Genomic DNA, 16,046 nt, shown 5'->3' with positions numbered 1-16,046 from the left:
CCCCCTAGTCCGGAGCAGGGCCTCCAACACTTTTCCGGCGCCAGGGGGAGGCATGGTGGCCTGTCGTTTCCTGAGACAGCGCGGACACGCTCTCCTGTGAGCCCAGCTAACCTGGGTGCCATTATGCCCCGGAGGCAAAGGGGGTTGGGAAAAGGAATCTTTCGGGCTTCATTTTCTGACTAATCAGGTCCAAACTCAGCCCACCGTTCAAGGCCCTCCCTCTGCCTCCCACGAGCTCTCGGACCCTATTGTTCTTAGAGAGGGGCCCTTCTCCAGCCATGGCCCCTTTGCTCCCGTTCCCTCTGCCAGAAGCGTCCCAACTCTGTTGCTCCTGCCCCACTGTCTCTCCATCCCCCTTTGCCCTCAGCTCCCCATCTGAGTTCTGATCGCCTCCTTAGGCCAGGGCCACTGGCCACAGGGCTGGCAGGGCTGTACCTTCCTCTGTGACTGGGAAAGGCACGCGTAACCTTGTTGCCTCCAGCTTGTTACTCTGGCGTATTCTTGGGTTACAATGTTTCCAGGAGGAAAGGCCCAGTTCTGCTGAGAGAGGGACTGGGCACAGGTCAGGCCTAGGCCCTTTCCCCCAAATCTTAAGGGAGTTAGGGGGCCCTTGCCCAGCCGTGAGGTATGCAGAGAGCCAGGCATCCATAGACACTATGACCTACTATATGGTAGGCACTGGGCTAAGTGTTAAGGATGCAAAGGGAAAAGCCAGACCCTGCCCTCAAGGACCTCTGGTCTAAAGGGACAAATGAGCCAGACAGGACAGAGGGCAGGTGATTACTGGAGTGGAAAAGGTTTTCTTCAGGAAGGTGGGATTGGAGGTGGCCCGTGGAGGATGCCAGGGAAACCAGGAGGCTTGGGGGAGATCCCTGGAGAATAGGTGGAGGTGAGATCATCCCAGGCAAGGGGGAAAGCCTGAGAGAATGGCTGGAGGTGCAGGAGACATGCAGAGTCTCTGAGGAACAGCAAGGAGGCGGCCATGTCACTGAGTTAAAGAGGGTGGGTGGCACAGCGTAAGAGAACTGCAAAGGGACAAGGGGGTCAGATTTTTCCAAGGGCTTTGGACACCAGAGAATTTGCTATTTGGTCTTGCAGGTGATAGGGAGCCACTGCAGTTTATTTAGTAGGAGTGGGGTGATACAGTCAGACCTGCACTTTAGGGAAGATCATTTTGACAGCTGAGTGATGGCTGGATAGACTGACATGGGGAGAGACTGAGTTAGACAGTAGCAGCTCTTACAGCAGTCCAGGTGCTGAGGAGATGAGGGTCTACACCAAGGTGGGGCAGTGTCAGAGAAGGTGTGGTATTGGGGAGATGCTGCAGAAGCGAAATGGACAAGCCTTGGCACCATATTGTATGTGACTGGAAGGGGATCCCCTCAGCAGTAACATAAGTAAAAAGCGAGGGGAGTGAATCAGCTCAGTGCCTACTCCACAGTCCAGCAATGCTAGCCTCCCAGCCATTCCTCTAACAGGACACTGTCTTCCAAAGGTAGCCACCTACACACCTCCTCCAGCCCCTGGCTTCCTCTGAGGCCCTCCTACCAGGAGCTCTTCACTACCCCCTGTAATCATGTCTGATTTCTCCTTCCTCTAACTTGTATGTACATGGTTGGGTGCACATGGCCTTCTCCGTCATGCTGCGAGCTCCTTACAGCAGGGACCGGCTTTGGTTTCCCTTTGTATCCCCAGAACTTGGGTACTTGGTGTTCACTGTGACCGGAGATATTCAGAGGCCATCAGGTTTGAGATGCCCAATGAGACAGTTGGAATTGTAAGACTGGAGGTCAAGAGAGTTAATTAAGGGTGGAAAGACTGCCCAGAAGCAGTGAGGGCCCGGATGAGATTATACAACCTACCCTGTCCAAGGATTTGCTGAGACTGGAGGGGTGTCTCTTGCTGCAGCTCCTACCCTGCAGCAAACTTGGGTCAGGCTAAAAATGGGTAATCATTTTCAGACCAGTACCAAGGAGCGATGACAGCAATCAATAGGCTCCCTCTGTTCTGCTGCATCCACTCAGTGAGTCTGGCATAAGGGAGTCTCATTCTGACTTGTCCCTGGGCCCCCATTACTGGTGAAAAATGGGCTTAGAGCAATGTTGGAAGCTCTTTCCTCACAAGGTCTGCATGTGGGCACTAGTGGTCGCTGCCAGAAGATCTCTGAAGTGACAGGGCCCTCACTCCCTTGTGAAGCAGCTCTGGGAACCTTAGGCTGTAGCACTAGGGGAGTCTTCCTCAGAGGCCAAGCCCACTCGACGGATAGATGCTTGGTACTTATTCCGGCCCAGTTCCAGAATGGCCTGTACCTCTTCCACCACATCCTGGCGATCACTCTGCTCCAGAGCCTCTAGTAGCTGCTGGACACTGCCTGGCTGTCCAGTCTGGCGTTCAGCCCAGGAGAATAGCATGTGTCGGACCTGCCCATCTAGGTCATCCCTGGGGGGGCAGGGACATGTTTCAGACAGCATAGGCTCAAGCCCCCAACCCCAACGCCCCCCAGTTCTGGCTGTGATGCTTCCCTGTTTCCTCCTCCCTCCACCCCAAGACGCAGGACTGGGAAGCCATACTCCATGAAGACCCCAGCAGGGCCCACCTCATCCTGGAGTGTGTAGGGGAAGAGGTGGGCCCTGCTCTGGCCTCCCCAGGAGGTGGAGGTTTCCTTGCCCCTGGCTCCTCCCCCTTACCTGTATGCATACTGGATTCGCTGCACCTCCGGGTAAGAGAGGCCCAGGTGCAGGGCCACGCTTTGCCAGTCTGGACCAAGCCTACTGGCCACTGTCAGAAGGTTGCTCTGGGTCAGGAAACCGCTCTCAGGATCACCCAGGTTCAGGGAGGCCAGGCTCAGCCCATCCAGGGGGCCCTTCCCTTCCCCCTGGGGCAACCTCTGTCCAACAGATAGGAAAGGCAGGCCTGACTTTCTGGACCCCCTCCCCTCCCCTTTAAGGCCCTTGGCAGCCAGAGTCAAGTCCAGCCTCAGACATTTAGGAGCTAGGTAACAGGGCCCTTGACCTCTGTCTGCCCCATTTCCTTGACTGTGCAGTGGGGTTTGTGAAGCACTTAGTGCCATGCCTGGCACACAGGAGGTGCTTGATAAATGCTTGTTGTGCCCCTCCCCCCCACTCCATGCTCACAGGCAGCTTGATGGGCAGGGTGGCAAGCCACAGGGCATCCGGGCCCTTACGCCTCTGGGCAGCCTCCACAGGCACAGCTTCGGGCATTGCCCCTCGATAAAAGGACACCTAGGAGGGGTGAACCTGTGGTCAGCAATGGTCCTGGCCCTAGCCCAGCTGCCTGAGAGGGGGATGGGGGCTGGAAGGACTGGGGGGAAGATGGGGGCTGGCAGGGCATGTGGGGACAGGAGCTGGCAGGGCGTGGGTGGACTGGGGCTGGCAGGGTGTGGGCTGGCAGGGTGTGGGGGTACAGGAACTCACAGGACGTGGGGGGATGAGGCCTAGCAGGATGGGGGGAATGGGGGCTGGCAGGACATGGGGTTGGGACATTAGGCCCTGTGTGGGGAGGGGTGTGTGCAGCCCACCTGCCCTTTCACCGCCTGCATCTTCCTATCCACAGTGGATGTCACATAAATCTCCTTCATGTTCTTTAGGCGGGAGTAGAAGACGAAGGCGATCCTTCCCGCCACACAGTCGGGGCGCTCTGGGGGGATCGACCAGAATAACCCAACAGTCAGGAAAGGGTTAAGTAAGATGGGGGTCAGGAAGACCTCAGTTAAAACCTGACCTCTGACCCTTAAACTGTGTGACTCCAGACCAGGTTCACCTATTTTTCTCCTGTACCGCCCAGACCAGACGCTCCAGCAGGCTATGGAGCTCAGAAGACCTGGATTCAGATCCCACTTCTGACTCATTCTGGCTGTGTGACCTTAGGGGAGCCACTCAATGTCCTGGACAACTCTCAGTTTCTGAGGAGGAGCTGATGTGCACCAGCCAATGAAGTTTCCACACCAGGGAGCTCACTCTGCGTGCCAGGCGGGAAACCATGATTCTGCGTTCATAGTCTGAGCCCAGCTTCCAGAAGAGTAGGAAGAAGGTTCTGGAGATCTCTGGCTCAGGCTCTCCCTCCTGCCTTGCCAACACAGGAGTGGGCAAACATAAGGAAGTCTGCTGGGAACCAGGGTGAGGGGAACGCTCGCTGCACCAGGGAAGACCCTGACTGATGTGCATGGACTAAGATGTCTGCTCAAGAAGGGAAAGGAGCCAGGAAGGGGAAGGAAAGGGTGCACCCAGGGCTTCCAAGAGTGAAAGGAAGGGAATTGGAGGTGATTCTATGAGGGAAAGGGATGAAGGAGGCCCACACCGGGAGGACCAGCTGACCAGAACTCTCTCTGTCCCTGGGGATTCCTGTAGGGACCCCAGAAGAACTCCTGAAAACATGGCTAAGACTTACAAAGTCCTGGGTAAACCAACAAAAGAAGCTCACTCCTGACTGTGGACATGGGGGCATTCCCTGCACTCTCACACCCTTGGAAAGGTAGGTAGTGATGAGGCTGGGGTTTGGGTTTCTGGGCCATAGCCTGGAGACCTTCCCATGTCATGGGGAGACACTGAAGGAAATAAAGAAACCCATGGACACCTAGATGAGATGAAGGGCAGCTTTTCTCAGGCAAAGACCCACAGAGGAGTCACGGTTAGGGGCTGGCACTTTAGAAGGAGGCCTCCAGGGGGCGTCCCAGGCATTTGTGCTTAGCCCAATGAGTAAATCTGGGCTAATCAACGTTCAGCTAGAGGCAAAACTGAGGCCCAGAGAGGGGCAGAGACTGACCCAGAGTCATACCACAAATAAACCCCAGTACATGAATGTCGAATTTAGTACAATTTCCACCATAAGTACCCCTAGCCCCCTCAGTATCCCTGGGTTCGGGAACATGTTTACTTATCTGTCCCAGGTAGGACTGAGGGAGAGACAACAGGTGGGAGGCAGAGGCAGGATGTATGTGTGCATGTGTGTGGGCGTAATGCGTACATACGTGTGAGGATGTGTAATGTGTTGTGAGTGTGTGTATATAGTGTGTGAATGTGGGTGTAGATGTGTACCTATGCGATGTGTGTGATAATGTGTGCATCTGGGTGTGCACTGGCATGAGTGTGTATGAATATGATGGTGGTGTGTAAACACGTATACATGTGACATGTGTGCTATATAATGCATATATGTGTATTATATGTGCAAGTGTATTGCATACTGTGTGAATGTGGGTGTGTATAGGGACATAGTATACATGGTAAGGTATATATGTACGATTAGAGCATGCATGTATATGTGTGTAAGCATGCATGTGAATATGGCTGTATGTATAGGAATTATCTGTGCATGTGTGCATGAACATACGTTTGCATATGCATGCATGTGCATGCACACGTGTGTATGGGGGCTGTCTGGCCAAGTCCAGTAGAATACAAAGTAAGAAACTTGAGAGATGGCAGCATGTTGCTTGGCCAGTGGTCTGAACGAGGTCTCAGCTCTCCCACCTGGCGCCTTGGCCCAGGGGAAGCTCCAGGGGTCTTGGTGGGGCCCCAGGCTCCTGCCTCCTTCCCTGCTTCCTTAGGATAAAGGGGGCCCATACCAGCATCGATATCAATCCCACGCTCAAAGGCAGCAAAGAACTGTTCTCCCTCAAACAGCTCCACAGTGTCGGAGGGCTCGGGGCCACGGTACCTTGGCTGCAGCTTCTTTAGGGTGGGCTCCACCTGGGGGGGGTGGCAGGCCCTCAGGGTCAGGGAGGCCCTGCTGACCACTACCCCCCCCACCCCCCTTCCCTTACCTTCTTTCCAGGCAGGCACTGTAGCAGCACCTGCTCAGGGTCTCGCCGCCTCTGCAGAGCTATGAAGTTTACTCGGTACAGGCGCAGGCGATCATAGACCTTGCGGGCCAGGCCCTCCACACAGCTCTTGGTGGTGTACCAGAGCCAGTACCTGAGGCCAAGGGGTTGGGCTCACAGCTGCCCTGGAGAGGCAGGAGTTGGCCTAGCCTTTGGCGGGGAGGAGGCAAGGGATGGCAGAGGACTGGCAGGAAGAGGGATGGCAGACGACTGGCAGGGAGAGAGAGGAATGGCAGAGGGCTGGTGGGGAGAGGAGGTTGAGGAGAAATGTCAGACAGAGCTGGGGCAGGGGGAGGGATGGTAGACAGAGGTTTCCCCTAGCAGGAGAGAAGGCCTGGACTGAACAGCCTGTCCCCATCTCAGGCACCCTGCACTAACCAGGAAAAGTGTGTGACCTGGAAGCGCGCATACAGATGTGTGAGCTCCAGAGCTACGCGGGCTGTGATGTCATCCCAAGCCAGCACCTGAGGGTCTCCATGCAGCAGATGTAGACGGGTCCGGTCCAGGCTCAGGCCTGGAGAGGAGGAAGAAAGAGAGGGGAAACAGGCTGGCCCTGCAGCTCCCTGTCTCCTCCAGAGCCACACTCAGGAACGTGGCACCTGAAGCTGGGCACCCATTAGGGGAACGTGGGTGCCATGGTCAGAGGCCACCCCAGGCCCATGCTCAGTGGCCAGGTCTCACCTGTGATGCCTGGGGGCAGAGGTAGCTGGATAGTGACTGGACCGAGGAAATCGCAGGGGTTATCCTGGGCCAGGCAGAGCAGGGGACTGACGGTAGCCTCGGTATCTTCGCCCAGAGCCCAGCCTGACACCCTCACCACCTGGAACAGAGTGGGACAGAGAGCTGGGGGTGCGGAGTTCAGGCTTTTCTCCCAGGCCCTAGACACTGGCCCCTACCTTCAGTCTACCTGTATGCGGACATGCCGAGGCTCTGTGGTGACCCCGGCTGGGAAGATGACCTTGACCCCGGGGTCACCCGAGGAGCAGAGAAGTGCCCCCTCCCGCGGCACAAAGCAGCTATCCTCCACTGGACGGGACACCACCAGGAACCAGGAGAAGTGAGGGACTCGGCAGCTGGCCCAGAATCGCTGAAGAGGCAGGGTGAGGGGTCAGCCAGAGATGCCCCCAGAGACCCCAAACTTGGCCCTCTCTCCCTGTAAGAGCCCCCCACCTTGGACTTTTCTCCTTTCTCCAAGTGTGTCTCCAGGTCCTTCCAGGTCGGGCCGCTCAGGGTCCTTACCACAACTTGGCAGCCATGCCAGGGACGTGGGGGGACAAAAGGCAGCCACAGGTGCACTTCCTGTCACCATGCAGACCCCTCATTCAGGTACATTAGGACTTATAGCCCTTCCCCCCTCCCCCGAGCACGTCTGGCATTGCCCCAAACCTGTTGAAAGGGGGTCCCATGGGGCTGAAGCTCTAGGACAGCACTGAGCAGGGCATCATGGGGTCCCAGCCAGACAAGGTGAGGCTCTGGGGGCAGCTGCCGGTAGCGGACAGTGGTAGGGGCCATGGTGGCACCAGGGGGAAAGAGCATGCGGACCCCACAGTCCAGGGCCACGGAGCACCCATGGGAGGTCACTGTGAAACTGTGAAGCCAGAATCAAGAAATGCTGGACTTGGGGGAAGGTGGGCCCCCCCAATCCCTCTCCCCCCACGGCCCCTCCCTACCTGTCTGCATCTGAGGCCAGCAGGACTTTGGGCACTTCGGGGGCTGGGGCTTCCCCTGGACCAAGGAATGGGGGCCTGTGAGTGAAGCAGTGCTGGGGGGGGCACCCTCCCCCTCCCCCTCAGGATCTGCCACCACCTGGGGGCACCGTAGGGATCGGCTCAGGCACTCCCAAGGGGTTCCCCTGCAGTTGCACGAAGCAGGCCTCCTGGATCTCCGGGGGCACTGCCCGAAGCCTGTTGTCTCTCAGGTCCAGCTGGGTGAGGAGGGGAAGGCGGGCGAGCCCGGGAGGGATGGAGACGAGAAGATTGCTAGGCAGGAGAAGCAGGCGCAGGGACTGGAGGCTGGCTGAGGGGAGGCGGGGGGCAGTCAGTGGTAACCCACCTTAATCCTGTTCCAGCCGGAAGCCTTGGGGGCTGTTCAGCCTCTCTAAACCCCCACACCTCTAGAGGGTCTCTGGCACACACGTGTGTCCCCTCCCCCAAGTCTTCCTTACTATCTAAAGGGATCAGAGAAGGGGACAGGTGAAGGGGCTGCCCCCCAGAAGCTGAGGAGAGGGAGTGCTCCAAGAAGCCTTCCTGTAGGAAGTGGGCTTTGAGCTTGTTTTTCTCTGTCTGGGTGCCCAGGAAGCTGACTGGCAGGGGGGTGGTAGAAGGGCTGGGGACCTCCCCTGCTCTCACCCAGTGAGTCAGGAAGGCTGTGTAGGTAGTTGGAGGCCAGGTTGAGCTCAGTGAGGCTACTCAGAGCCCCAATCTCTTCGGGTAGTACCTCCAGGCAGTTCTCAGAAAGGTCCAGGCGCTGCAGGGCAGTCAGCCCTGCCAGGCCTGCTGGTAATGCTTGTAGGCGGTTGCTGGAGACTGAGAGGAAGGTGAGGGCCCGGAGGGTCCCCAGGGCCTCAGGCAGCCTCTCAAGCAAGTTGTGGCTGAGCAGGAGGGCATCTAGCCGGGTCATCTGGGGGATGCAGGCCGGAAGCAGCCTGAGGCTGTTGAAGCTGAGATCCAGATGAACAAGGCTGGCCAGGTCACTCAGGCAGGGGGGCAGTGTGGTCAGGGAGCCCCGAAGGCACAAGCCCCAATCATCACGGTGGTGCCCGCCTGAGGGTGGGGCGCCAGGTCAGGCCAAGACAGATGGAGAGACCGGGGCAGGGAAAGACAGGCCCAGATGCAGAAAGCCTCTGAGGGCCAGAGGTAAAGAGGAAGGTAGCAGGTAGGATGGAGGCAGAGATGCAGCATTCTTAGTGAAAGAGTGAAAGGGGCTCACAGAGACAGTGGCAAATGCCCAGAAAGTCACTGCCTGCCCACCCGCCCTATGGTACCCCCATGACCAGCCTCCCCCCAACTTCCTCTGGGAGGCAGCCCCAGAGAACATCCCAGCTTACCTCTGAGGACCAGGGAGCGGAGTGCCCGGAGGTTGGGAAGGGCAGCCAGGGCAGCCCCGATTTGCTTCTCGTTGCAGTTCAGCCGAAGAAACTGGATGTGCTGCAGGGGTGAGGCTGGCTCTCGGAGCAGGCGTAGCAGGAGACCACAGCCCCCAGGGTAGAGGTCCAGGTTTAGCCGATCTCCGGCCAGAAGGGAGGTGGCGGCTGCGTCTTCAGCATCCTCTGCATCCTCTTTCTCCTCCTCCTCCCCCTGGGCCTCCACCTGATGCCTGGTGGCCCAGGCATGTCTCAGCGTGCCAGGAAGGCGGGCAGAGGAAAGGCTGGGGGTCTCCAGGGGGATGGCTATTTGCAAAAAGAGAAAAAGTGAGAAAGACAGAGGGAGGAGACAGAGACAGAGGCAGAGATGAGATAGAGAGAGGAGGACAAAGGAAAGAAAAGACAGAGACACAGGGGAGAGGGAGAGACAAAATGGAAAGAAATGGAGACAGGAAGGAGAGAGAGAAGGCAGAGATGGAGAGACAGTCTCTGTTTCTCTCCCTTTCTGTCTCTGCCTGTCTCTTCTCTCTATTCCTCTTTCTAGCTGGGAGGCAGAGAGGGGAAGAAGGGCAGAGACTGGGGAAAGGGTCAGAAGGAAGCATAAAGGGACAGAGAAAAAATAGAGAAGCAGACAGAAAAAGGAGGGAGAGGGGGAAGAGAGGTGGTAGAGAAAAGAGACAGAGATGGAGGGGTAGAAGGAGTAGGTGGTAGTGATGAGGGAGACAGGGAGGCAGGATAGAGCAGGGAACAAAGACAGACAGAGAGGAGAGGCGGGCACAGACAGAGACACAGGAGACAGAGAAGACAGTGATGGAGACAGAGATGCACAGAGAAGACTGGCTAAGTAGGTGCCAGAGAGAGAGCCAGGGAAAGAGCCAGACAGGAAAGCGAGCAGAGGGTCACAATGGCCCCCATCAGCACCCCACCCCATTAAAGGGCTGGGGGGAATCTCGAAAGTGGGGTCCCAGCACTGCCCCAGCCTAGGGAGCCACCCCAGCCTCAGCATCACTCCCAGAACGGGTGTCCTCAGCCCGGAGCAGTCTGTGGAGTCTGCATTTCAGTCCCTTTTAATGCAGGCCCAGGCCCTAGATGCTTCCTGGTGGTTTGTGGGGCTGCATGTGAGACCATTGGATCATCCCACATGTCTGGCTTCTCTATCAGAGGGAGGCAGGAGGGTGCCCATGATGGGGAGTACTCCAGCAGAGCTCTGGGAGAGGGGTGGCAGGAGCTCTGGATAGAGCACTGTGCTTGGGTTGGGAAAAGCCAAGTTCAAATTCTGCTTACTAGCTGTGCGACCCTTCGTCCTCTCTCAAGATGTTTCCTAAAGTGGTGCTAATCAAAGGCCCTGCCTCACAGGTTCTTTTGAGGATCAAATGAGATGAACTCTCTCTAAAGAGAGCTGTTCTCATTATCATCAATTCCCTGTTACCTCGGGCCAGTGAGGCTCAGTTTTCTTCTAAGATGGGAGTGAGTGGACTGGCACTGCCCCTCTTGGCCCCAGGGGCTGGCTTCACACTGGCTGGGCCACACCTCTTACCAGGATACAACGCTGAGCACTCAGCTGGGTCACTCACGGGACAGGTGAGGGAGCCCAGACAGGGCTACCGGAGTGGGTCACTTCTCTGGGGAAGAGGGGAAGGTGATCAGAACAGATCACCCAGCTTTGTGTGAGTGTATGGGGGTGGGGAGTGCAGGAGACCCTGACTGAGAAGGGTGGGGCATGTGTCGGTTACTCAGCTTGGGGGGGCCTGTGTCCAATCCTGATCACCCGTGGGGGTGGCCTGTGTCCAGCCCTGATAACCCATGGGGGGTGTGTGTCCAGCCCTGATCACCCATGGGGGAGCTGTGTCCAGCCCTGATCACCCATGGGGGAGCTGTGTCCAGCCCTGATCACCCATGGGGGGCCCTGTGTCCAGCCCTGATCACCCATGGGGGGCTGTGTCCAGCCCTGATCGCCCATGGGGGGGGGGGGCCTGTGTCCAGCCCTGATCACCCATGGGGGAGCTGTGTCCAGCCCTGATCACCCATGGGGGCCTGTGTCCAGCCCTGATCGCCCATGGGGGGCTGTGTCCAGCCCTGATCACCCATGGGGGCCTGTGTCCAGCCCTGATCACCCATGGGGGTGGCCTGTGTCCAGCCCTGATCGCCCATGGGGAGCTGTGTCCAGCCCTGATCGCCCATGGGGGGCTGTGTCCAGCCCTGATCACCCATGGGGGAGCTGTGTCCAGCCCTGATCACCCATGGGGGGCTGTGTCCAGCCCTGATCACCCATGGGGGGGGGGCCTGTGTCCAGCCCTGATCGCCCATGAGGGGGGGCCCTGTGTCCAGCCCTGATCGCCCATGGGGGGCTGTGTCCAGCCCTGATCACCCATGGGGAGCTGTGTCCAGCCCTGATCGCCCATGGGGGAGCTGTGTCCAGCCCTGATCGCCCATGGGGGGCTGTGTCCAGCCCTGATCGCCCATGGGGGGCTGTGTCCAGCCCTGATCGCCCATGGGGAGCTGTGTCCAGCCCTGATCGCCCATGGGGGGCTGTGTCCAGCCCTGATCGCCCATGGGGGGCTGTGTCCAGCCCTGATCGCCCATGGGGGAGCTGTGTCCAGCCCTGATCGCCCATGGGGGGCTGTGTCCAGCCCTGATCGCCCATGGGGGAGCTGTGTCCAGCCCTGATCGCCCATGGGGGAGCTGTGTCCAGCCCTGATCGCCCATGGGGGGGGGGCCTGTGTCCAGCCCTGATCACCCATGGGGGAGCTGTGTCCAGCCCTGATCGCCCATGGGGGGCTGTGTCCAGCCCTGATCGCCCATGGGGGAGCTGTGTCCAGCCCTGATCGCCCATGGGGGAGCTGTGTCCAGCCCTGATCGCCCATGGGGGGGGGCCTGTGTCCAGCCCTGATCACCCATGGGGGGCTGTGTCCAGCCCTGATCGCCCATGGGGGGCTGTGTCCAGCGCTGGTCAGCCAGCTGGGCAGGGGCCGGGCAGCCCGAGGGAGCCTCTGGGCCGGCGGTGGGTACCTGGGGTAGGGCAGCGGCTCAGGATCCCGGAGGGGACGGGACCAGACCGGGAAGGTCGTGCTAGGATCAGTCCCGCGCTTCCTGCCTGAGGGCCCGCCCCCAGAGAGAGACCCCGCCCCAGGGAAGCCCCGCCCCCAGAGAGACCCCGCCCCAGGGAAGCCCCGCCCCCACGTCGCACGTCCCGGGCTCGCGTTCTCGCCACGCCTGCTCGGAGCCAGCCCTGCAACGCTCGAGTCCCCCGGGCCCAGACTACGCGTGCGCACGTATATCTGTATGTGCGGGATCGGGGAGAGATAAATTCGTTGGACCTCGCGGAGCCTCCAGGGGGCGCTTCTGCCCAAGCGGGCCCGCCGACATCACTGCGCTTGCGCCAGAGAACCTTTCCGGCCGGCCCCGGGAACCACGTGCTTCCAGAGTAGGCGGAATGCCCCCCCCCCCCCCCGCACATACACACGTGCTTCCGGGCCCGGAGCATGCTGGGACGGGGAGTTCGCCACGGTACCAGGCATGCGCAGAGAGGAGCGTGCCGGTGATGGTGGGCGCTGGGGCGGGGGCGAGCTCCCTGCCGTTGGGAGCGCCGTTTCTCTTCCACGGCGCCGCCCAGCAAAATGCGTCCTTCCAGGCCTCTGGAAGGCCTGAAGCGGCCAAGAAAGCTGTGGCCCCACTCAGTCGGGACTTTCCGCCCCAGCCCCTGAGTCCTGGCACCCCCGCGTCCCGAGTGCGATGGTCCGTTCCCACCTCTCATTGGCTGATTTCCCAGTGACGTCAGTGCATTCGGGTGGAAGAGGCGGGAGTAGCGAGCTTCCTCCCGGAGGCTCACGGGTAGAGGTTTAATCCCCGCCCCTGCGGCCGCCTCTTCCTTTCCCGGCCTTGCAGCCTCCGAAGTCGTACTCGCTGCGTGTGCCGCTGCTCCCGCCGTACGTGCCGCGCCAGGCCGCGACCTCCGGATCGGACCCGAATAGAGCTCAGACCGCCACGTGAGTACCAGGGCCGGCCTTGTGCGAGGCGAGAGCGGCTGGGCCTAGGCTTGGGGAAGGAACAACGTGCAGTGGGGCCTGCCGCGTGCTCCTCTCGGAGGGCCTGGTGGCTGCCGCGGTGTAAGGCGCGGCGGGACCGGGCCCCAGAGCCGACCGGTATCTCTCAGGGAAGGCTCCCGAGGCCGGGGGCAGCGTGTCCGGCTAGGGGACCTGGAGGTGGGGTAGGGGCGCCCATCTATCCGCTTCCGTTCGGAGCCCAGGCGGGGAGCCCTGCAAGGCGAGGAAAGGGGGGGGCAGCCCGTGCCCTTTCCCCTCCGGCCCCTGACCCTCGGCCCCCTCCCCCAGGATGCGCTACGTGGCAGCCTACCTCCTCGCCGTCCTGGGCGGCAACGATTCCCCCAACTCCAAGGACCTAAAGAAGATCCTGGACAGCGTGGGCATCGAGAGCGACGACGAGCGGCTGAAGAAGGTGGCCGGGGCGGGGGGCGCCCAGTGCAGCGGAGGGGTGCCCAGTCCGGGGGGGCGCCCAGTCCGGGGGGGGAGGGGTGCCCAGTCCGGGGGGGGCGCCCTTCTCACACCCTGGCCCTCCATCCCTAGGTCATTGGCGAGCTGAGCGGCAAGAACATCGAAGACGTGATCGCCCAGGGTGAGGCTTCGGGGAGGGGAGCGCTCCTCCGCCTCCCTGCCCCAGTCCATCCTAATCCCTGCTGGTCACGCCCGTACCTGCAAGGCTTCGCTGGTGGACCAGAGTACCCCAGAAACCCTCGTGGAGCGCTGGTGCCCGGCGTGGGCTCCTAGCTGCCAGGGGGCTCTGAACACAAAGCCTCTGTAACTGTTGGGCGGATGTGGGGGGGGGCGTGTTAACGAACCGACTTCAGATCCTCGGTGTTCATCGTCACTGCCCACTTGGACAACACAGGCGCTTCTTCGGTTCCGGGGCTCAGCCTTCGGGTGTCCCCCGGCCCTTGGGCTGAGCTGGGTCATGAAGCTATCAACGTGGCCTAAGCCCCAGTAGCCACCTCCTGCCCAGTGCTTGAGATGACCAGCCTTGAATGGGATTATCAAGGTTTAACCCTCCCCCAAATCCAAGCACACCAGGGAGTCTGAGGTTCAGAAGTGGGTGCCATTCTCACCCTGGTTCCCAACACCCTTTCTGTCTCGTGCAGGGAGCAGTAAGCTAGCCTCCATGCCTGCCGGTGGTGCTGTCACTGTTGCTGCCAGCGCTGGTTCTGCTGCCCCCGCAGCTGGTGGCCCTGCCCCTGCTGCTGGTGAGTGTGGGCACAGGGTGGAGGCAGCAGGTGGAGGGAAGGGGGGAGGACCAGGTTCCCTCACTCAGGGCTCCCTTTCTTGTCTCTTTAGCGGAAGAAAAGAAAGAGGAGAAGAAGGAGGAGTCAGAAGAGTCCGACGATGACATGGGCTTTGGTCTCTTTGACTGAGCGCCCACCTTGGTCTTGGAGTGAATAAACTTTTTATTTAAGAAGGCCTGGTGTGGATTCATGTGTGCCTGGTGGGCCAAGGGCAGCAGCTTTCATTCCCTTCTAGGGTTCTGAACTGTGCCAGAGTTACCTTTGCTTCCTCCCTCACCTCCACTCAGACGGCCTTGTGTCTGACCCAGACCTTGTGGTACGGACATCTGATAACCCCGTGGGGGCCTAGGAATGTGAAAACAACAGCATTGGGCAAGTGCTGAGGCAGGCACAGGGCTTGGGGCTCTGCCCAGGCTGACCCATTGCCAGGGCAGAGTGGGAGGGGCAGCCTGCAGTCATGGGGAGGGAGTATTTGTGTGCCTCTGGGGTCCTGTGGCCATGTTTACCAATGAATTCTTTTTCATTTTTTAACTATTCTTTGTCTAGGGAAGTCTCAAGTGAGGAAATGGACTGTGCTAAGTGACTTACAAATGTTCATTTGATCTTTGACCTCAAATGTTTTGGGGGAAAGATGGACCCATAACTGTCCCTTTGAGAGTTGAGGAAACAGGCTTAGAGAGAAGAGGTTTAGTCCAGTTTGTCCACTGCCCTGACGTAGACCAGGCTTGGAAAACTGCCTCAGCGTGGTCGGGGAGGGTTGCTGGCAAACAGTTCTGGGCAGGGTCAGAGGAGCCCAGCTGGGCTGTAACCGGCCCAAGGGCCCACTTGGGCCTTGGCATTCTGAGAAGTGGAACAAGGAGCAGACTGTACCACTTATTCCTGGATGTGGATGGAAAGTGGGGCAAGGGGAAGGGGGTGCTGAAAATGCATGTGTAAGCATACTGGCCATTGTGGAAACGAGGCCAGAGGCCCCACATCCTGTGTTCTGGGGGAAGCCAGAACCCAGTTTCCCCTGGGAGGGGGCCTGCCCTCTAGCCCTCTTAAAGTATGGTAGAAGAGCTGACCAACAAGCGCTGATCAGGCCTTCTGGGGACACGAAGGGCCTACTCTCCCATGCACCTCTGGTCAGCTATCCGTGGGGAGGCCCTCGCCGCATGGGTGGAGGGGTGATCTGGGGACTGCCAGTCAGTGAGATGAGGGGGTACCAGCCTTTGGGTGGCTCCTCGGAGCCCACAGTCCTAGTGCTACCTGACGCCCCCCACCCCCCGGGCAAGATGGCACTGGCCCCTGGGCCCCCCGTCCTGCTCAGCTCCGAGTCACACCGAGCACTATGAATGGGCAGGGGCAGGTGGGCACCGCCAGGCGCCCTCGGGGCCCCATCTCCAGAAGGCCACGGGCAGGCGACGGAGGATGACGTCAGCCGCGGTGCGGCAGAGGTGGGGAGGGTAATGGGGGTGGGGCTGGTGGGAGGTCCTGCCTTGGCTTCTCGGGCCGGGCCCAAACAGAACCTGGTGACCCAGGCAACAGACAAAGCCGGCCCCGGGCCGCGGGTTCCGTGTGGGGAGCCAGAGCGTGCGTTGGGCGATGGGGGGGCGGGGGGCGGTGTCAGGATCCAGGGCGTCTCCTCGGTTGTCCACTCTCGGTCAGGGTGGGCGTGTCTGTGAAATCCGTGCGCGTGCGCGGCCCGGGGGCTCTGCGGGCGGGGGCGCCCGGAGGGGGCGGGGGCCGCCGCGGGCTGCCCATTGGGTCCCGGGACTCCGCCCCCAGGCCTGGGCTCCGAGCTGTCAGGGGGCGGGGAGTGGGCGGGGCTCCGTCCAAGCCCCGCCCCTCGG

The 16,046-nt window shown here is 60.0% G+C and overlaps 2 protein-coding genes across 5 annotated transcripts; one reads left to right on the top strand and one right to left on the bottom strand.

Moving 5' to 3' along the window:
- Nucleotides 1-1,099: 1,099 nt before the first annotated feature.
- Nucleotides 1,100-12,021, bottom strand: PIDD1 (p53-induced death domain protein 1). 4 transcript variants are annotated; one of them, XM_072637379.1, is made up of 17 exons: nt 11,931-12,021; nt 10,351-10,543; nt 8,886-9,227; nt 8,188-8,681; nt 7,646-7,855; nt 7,510-7,564; nt 7,226-7,427; nt 7,010-7,138; nt 6,747-6,926; nt 6,521-6,659; nt 6,218-6,353; nt 5,783-5,933; nt 5,585-5,708; nt 3,539-3,657; nt 3,135-3,242; nt 2,688-2,887; nt 1,100-2,439 (listed from the first exon to the last, which is right to left on the bottom strand). In XM_072637379.1, the coding sequence occupies exons 4-17, from the start codon at nt 8,456-8,458 to the stop codon at nt 2,211-2,213; spliced, it is 2,253 nt and encodes a 750-aa protein (XP_072493480.1). In that variant the 5' UTR covers nt 8,459-8,681; nt 8,886-9,227; nt 10,351-10,543; nt 11,931-12,021; the 3' UTR covers nt 1,100-2,210. The 4 variants fall into 4 exon arrangements, with proteins under 4 accessions (XP_072493480.1, XP_072493477.1, XP_072493478.1 ...); XM_072637376.1 differs by lacking the exon at nt 11,931-12,021 and having other exon boundaries at nt 8,188-8,601; nt 8,886-10,624; XM_072637377.1 differs by lacking the exons at nt 7,010-7,138; nt 11,931-12,021 and having other exon boundaries at nt 8,188-8,601; nt 8,886-10,632.
- Nucleotides 12,022-13,253: 1,232 nt separating this feature from the next.
- Nucleotides 13,254-14,387, top strand: RPLP2 (ribosomal protein lateral stalk subunit P2). Its single transcript, XM_072637415.1, has 4 exons — nt 13,254-13,376; nt 13,505-13,553; nt 14,074-14,175; nt 14,267-14,387. The coding sequence occupies exons 1-4, from the start codon at nt 13,254-13,256 to the stop codon at nt 14,341-14,343; spliced, it is 351 nt and encodes a 116-aa protein (XP_072493516.1). The 3' UTR covers nt 14,344-14,387.
- The last annotated feature ends 1,659 nt before the right edge of the window (nt 14,388-16,046 follow it).

This window comes from Notamacropus eugenii, chromosome 2 (genome assembly GCF_028372415.1).
Source record: "Notamacropus eugenii isolate mMacEug1 chromosome 2, mMacEug1.pri_v2, whole genome shotgun sequence".
Taxonomy (NCBI): Eukaryota; Metazoa; Chordata; class Mammalia; order Diprotodontia; family Macropodidae; genus Notamacropus; species Notamacropus eugenii.
This window is presented reverse-complemented; position numbering and strand designations above follow the sequence as displayed.

Excerpts from the sequence above, each read along its gene's own strand:
- PIDD1 (XM_072637376.1), bottom strand. The coding sequence starts at position 9,927 with ATGCTGAGGCTGGGGTGGCTCCCTAGGCTGGGGCAGTGCTGGGACCCC. Across the intron at positions 3,658-5,584 it reads TGGGATTGATATCGATGCTG|AGCGCCCCGACTGTGTGGCG; the intron begins GTATGGGCCCCC and ends CGATCCCCCCAG. Across the intron at positions 2,440-2,687 it reads CGAATCCAGTATGCATACAG|GGATGACCTAGATGGGCAGG; the intron begins GTAAGGGGGAGG and ends CTGCCCCCCCAG.
- RPLP2 (XM_072637415.1), top strand. The coding sequence starts at position 13,254 with ATGCGCTACGTGGCAGCCTACCTCCTCGCCGTCCTGGGCGGCAACGAT. Across the intron at positions 13,377-13,504 it reads ACGACGAGCGGCTGAAGAAG|GTCATTGGCGAGCTGAGCGG; the intron begins GTGGCCGGGGCG and ends CTCCATCCCTAG. Across the intron at positions 13,554-14,073 it reads CGAAGACGTGATCGCCCAGG|GGAGCAGTAAGCTAGCCTCC; the intron begins GTGAGGCTTCGG and ends TGTCTCGTGCAG.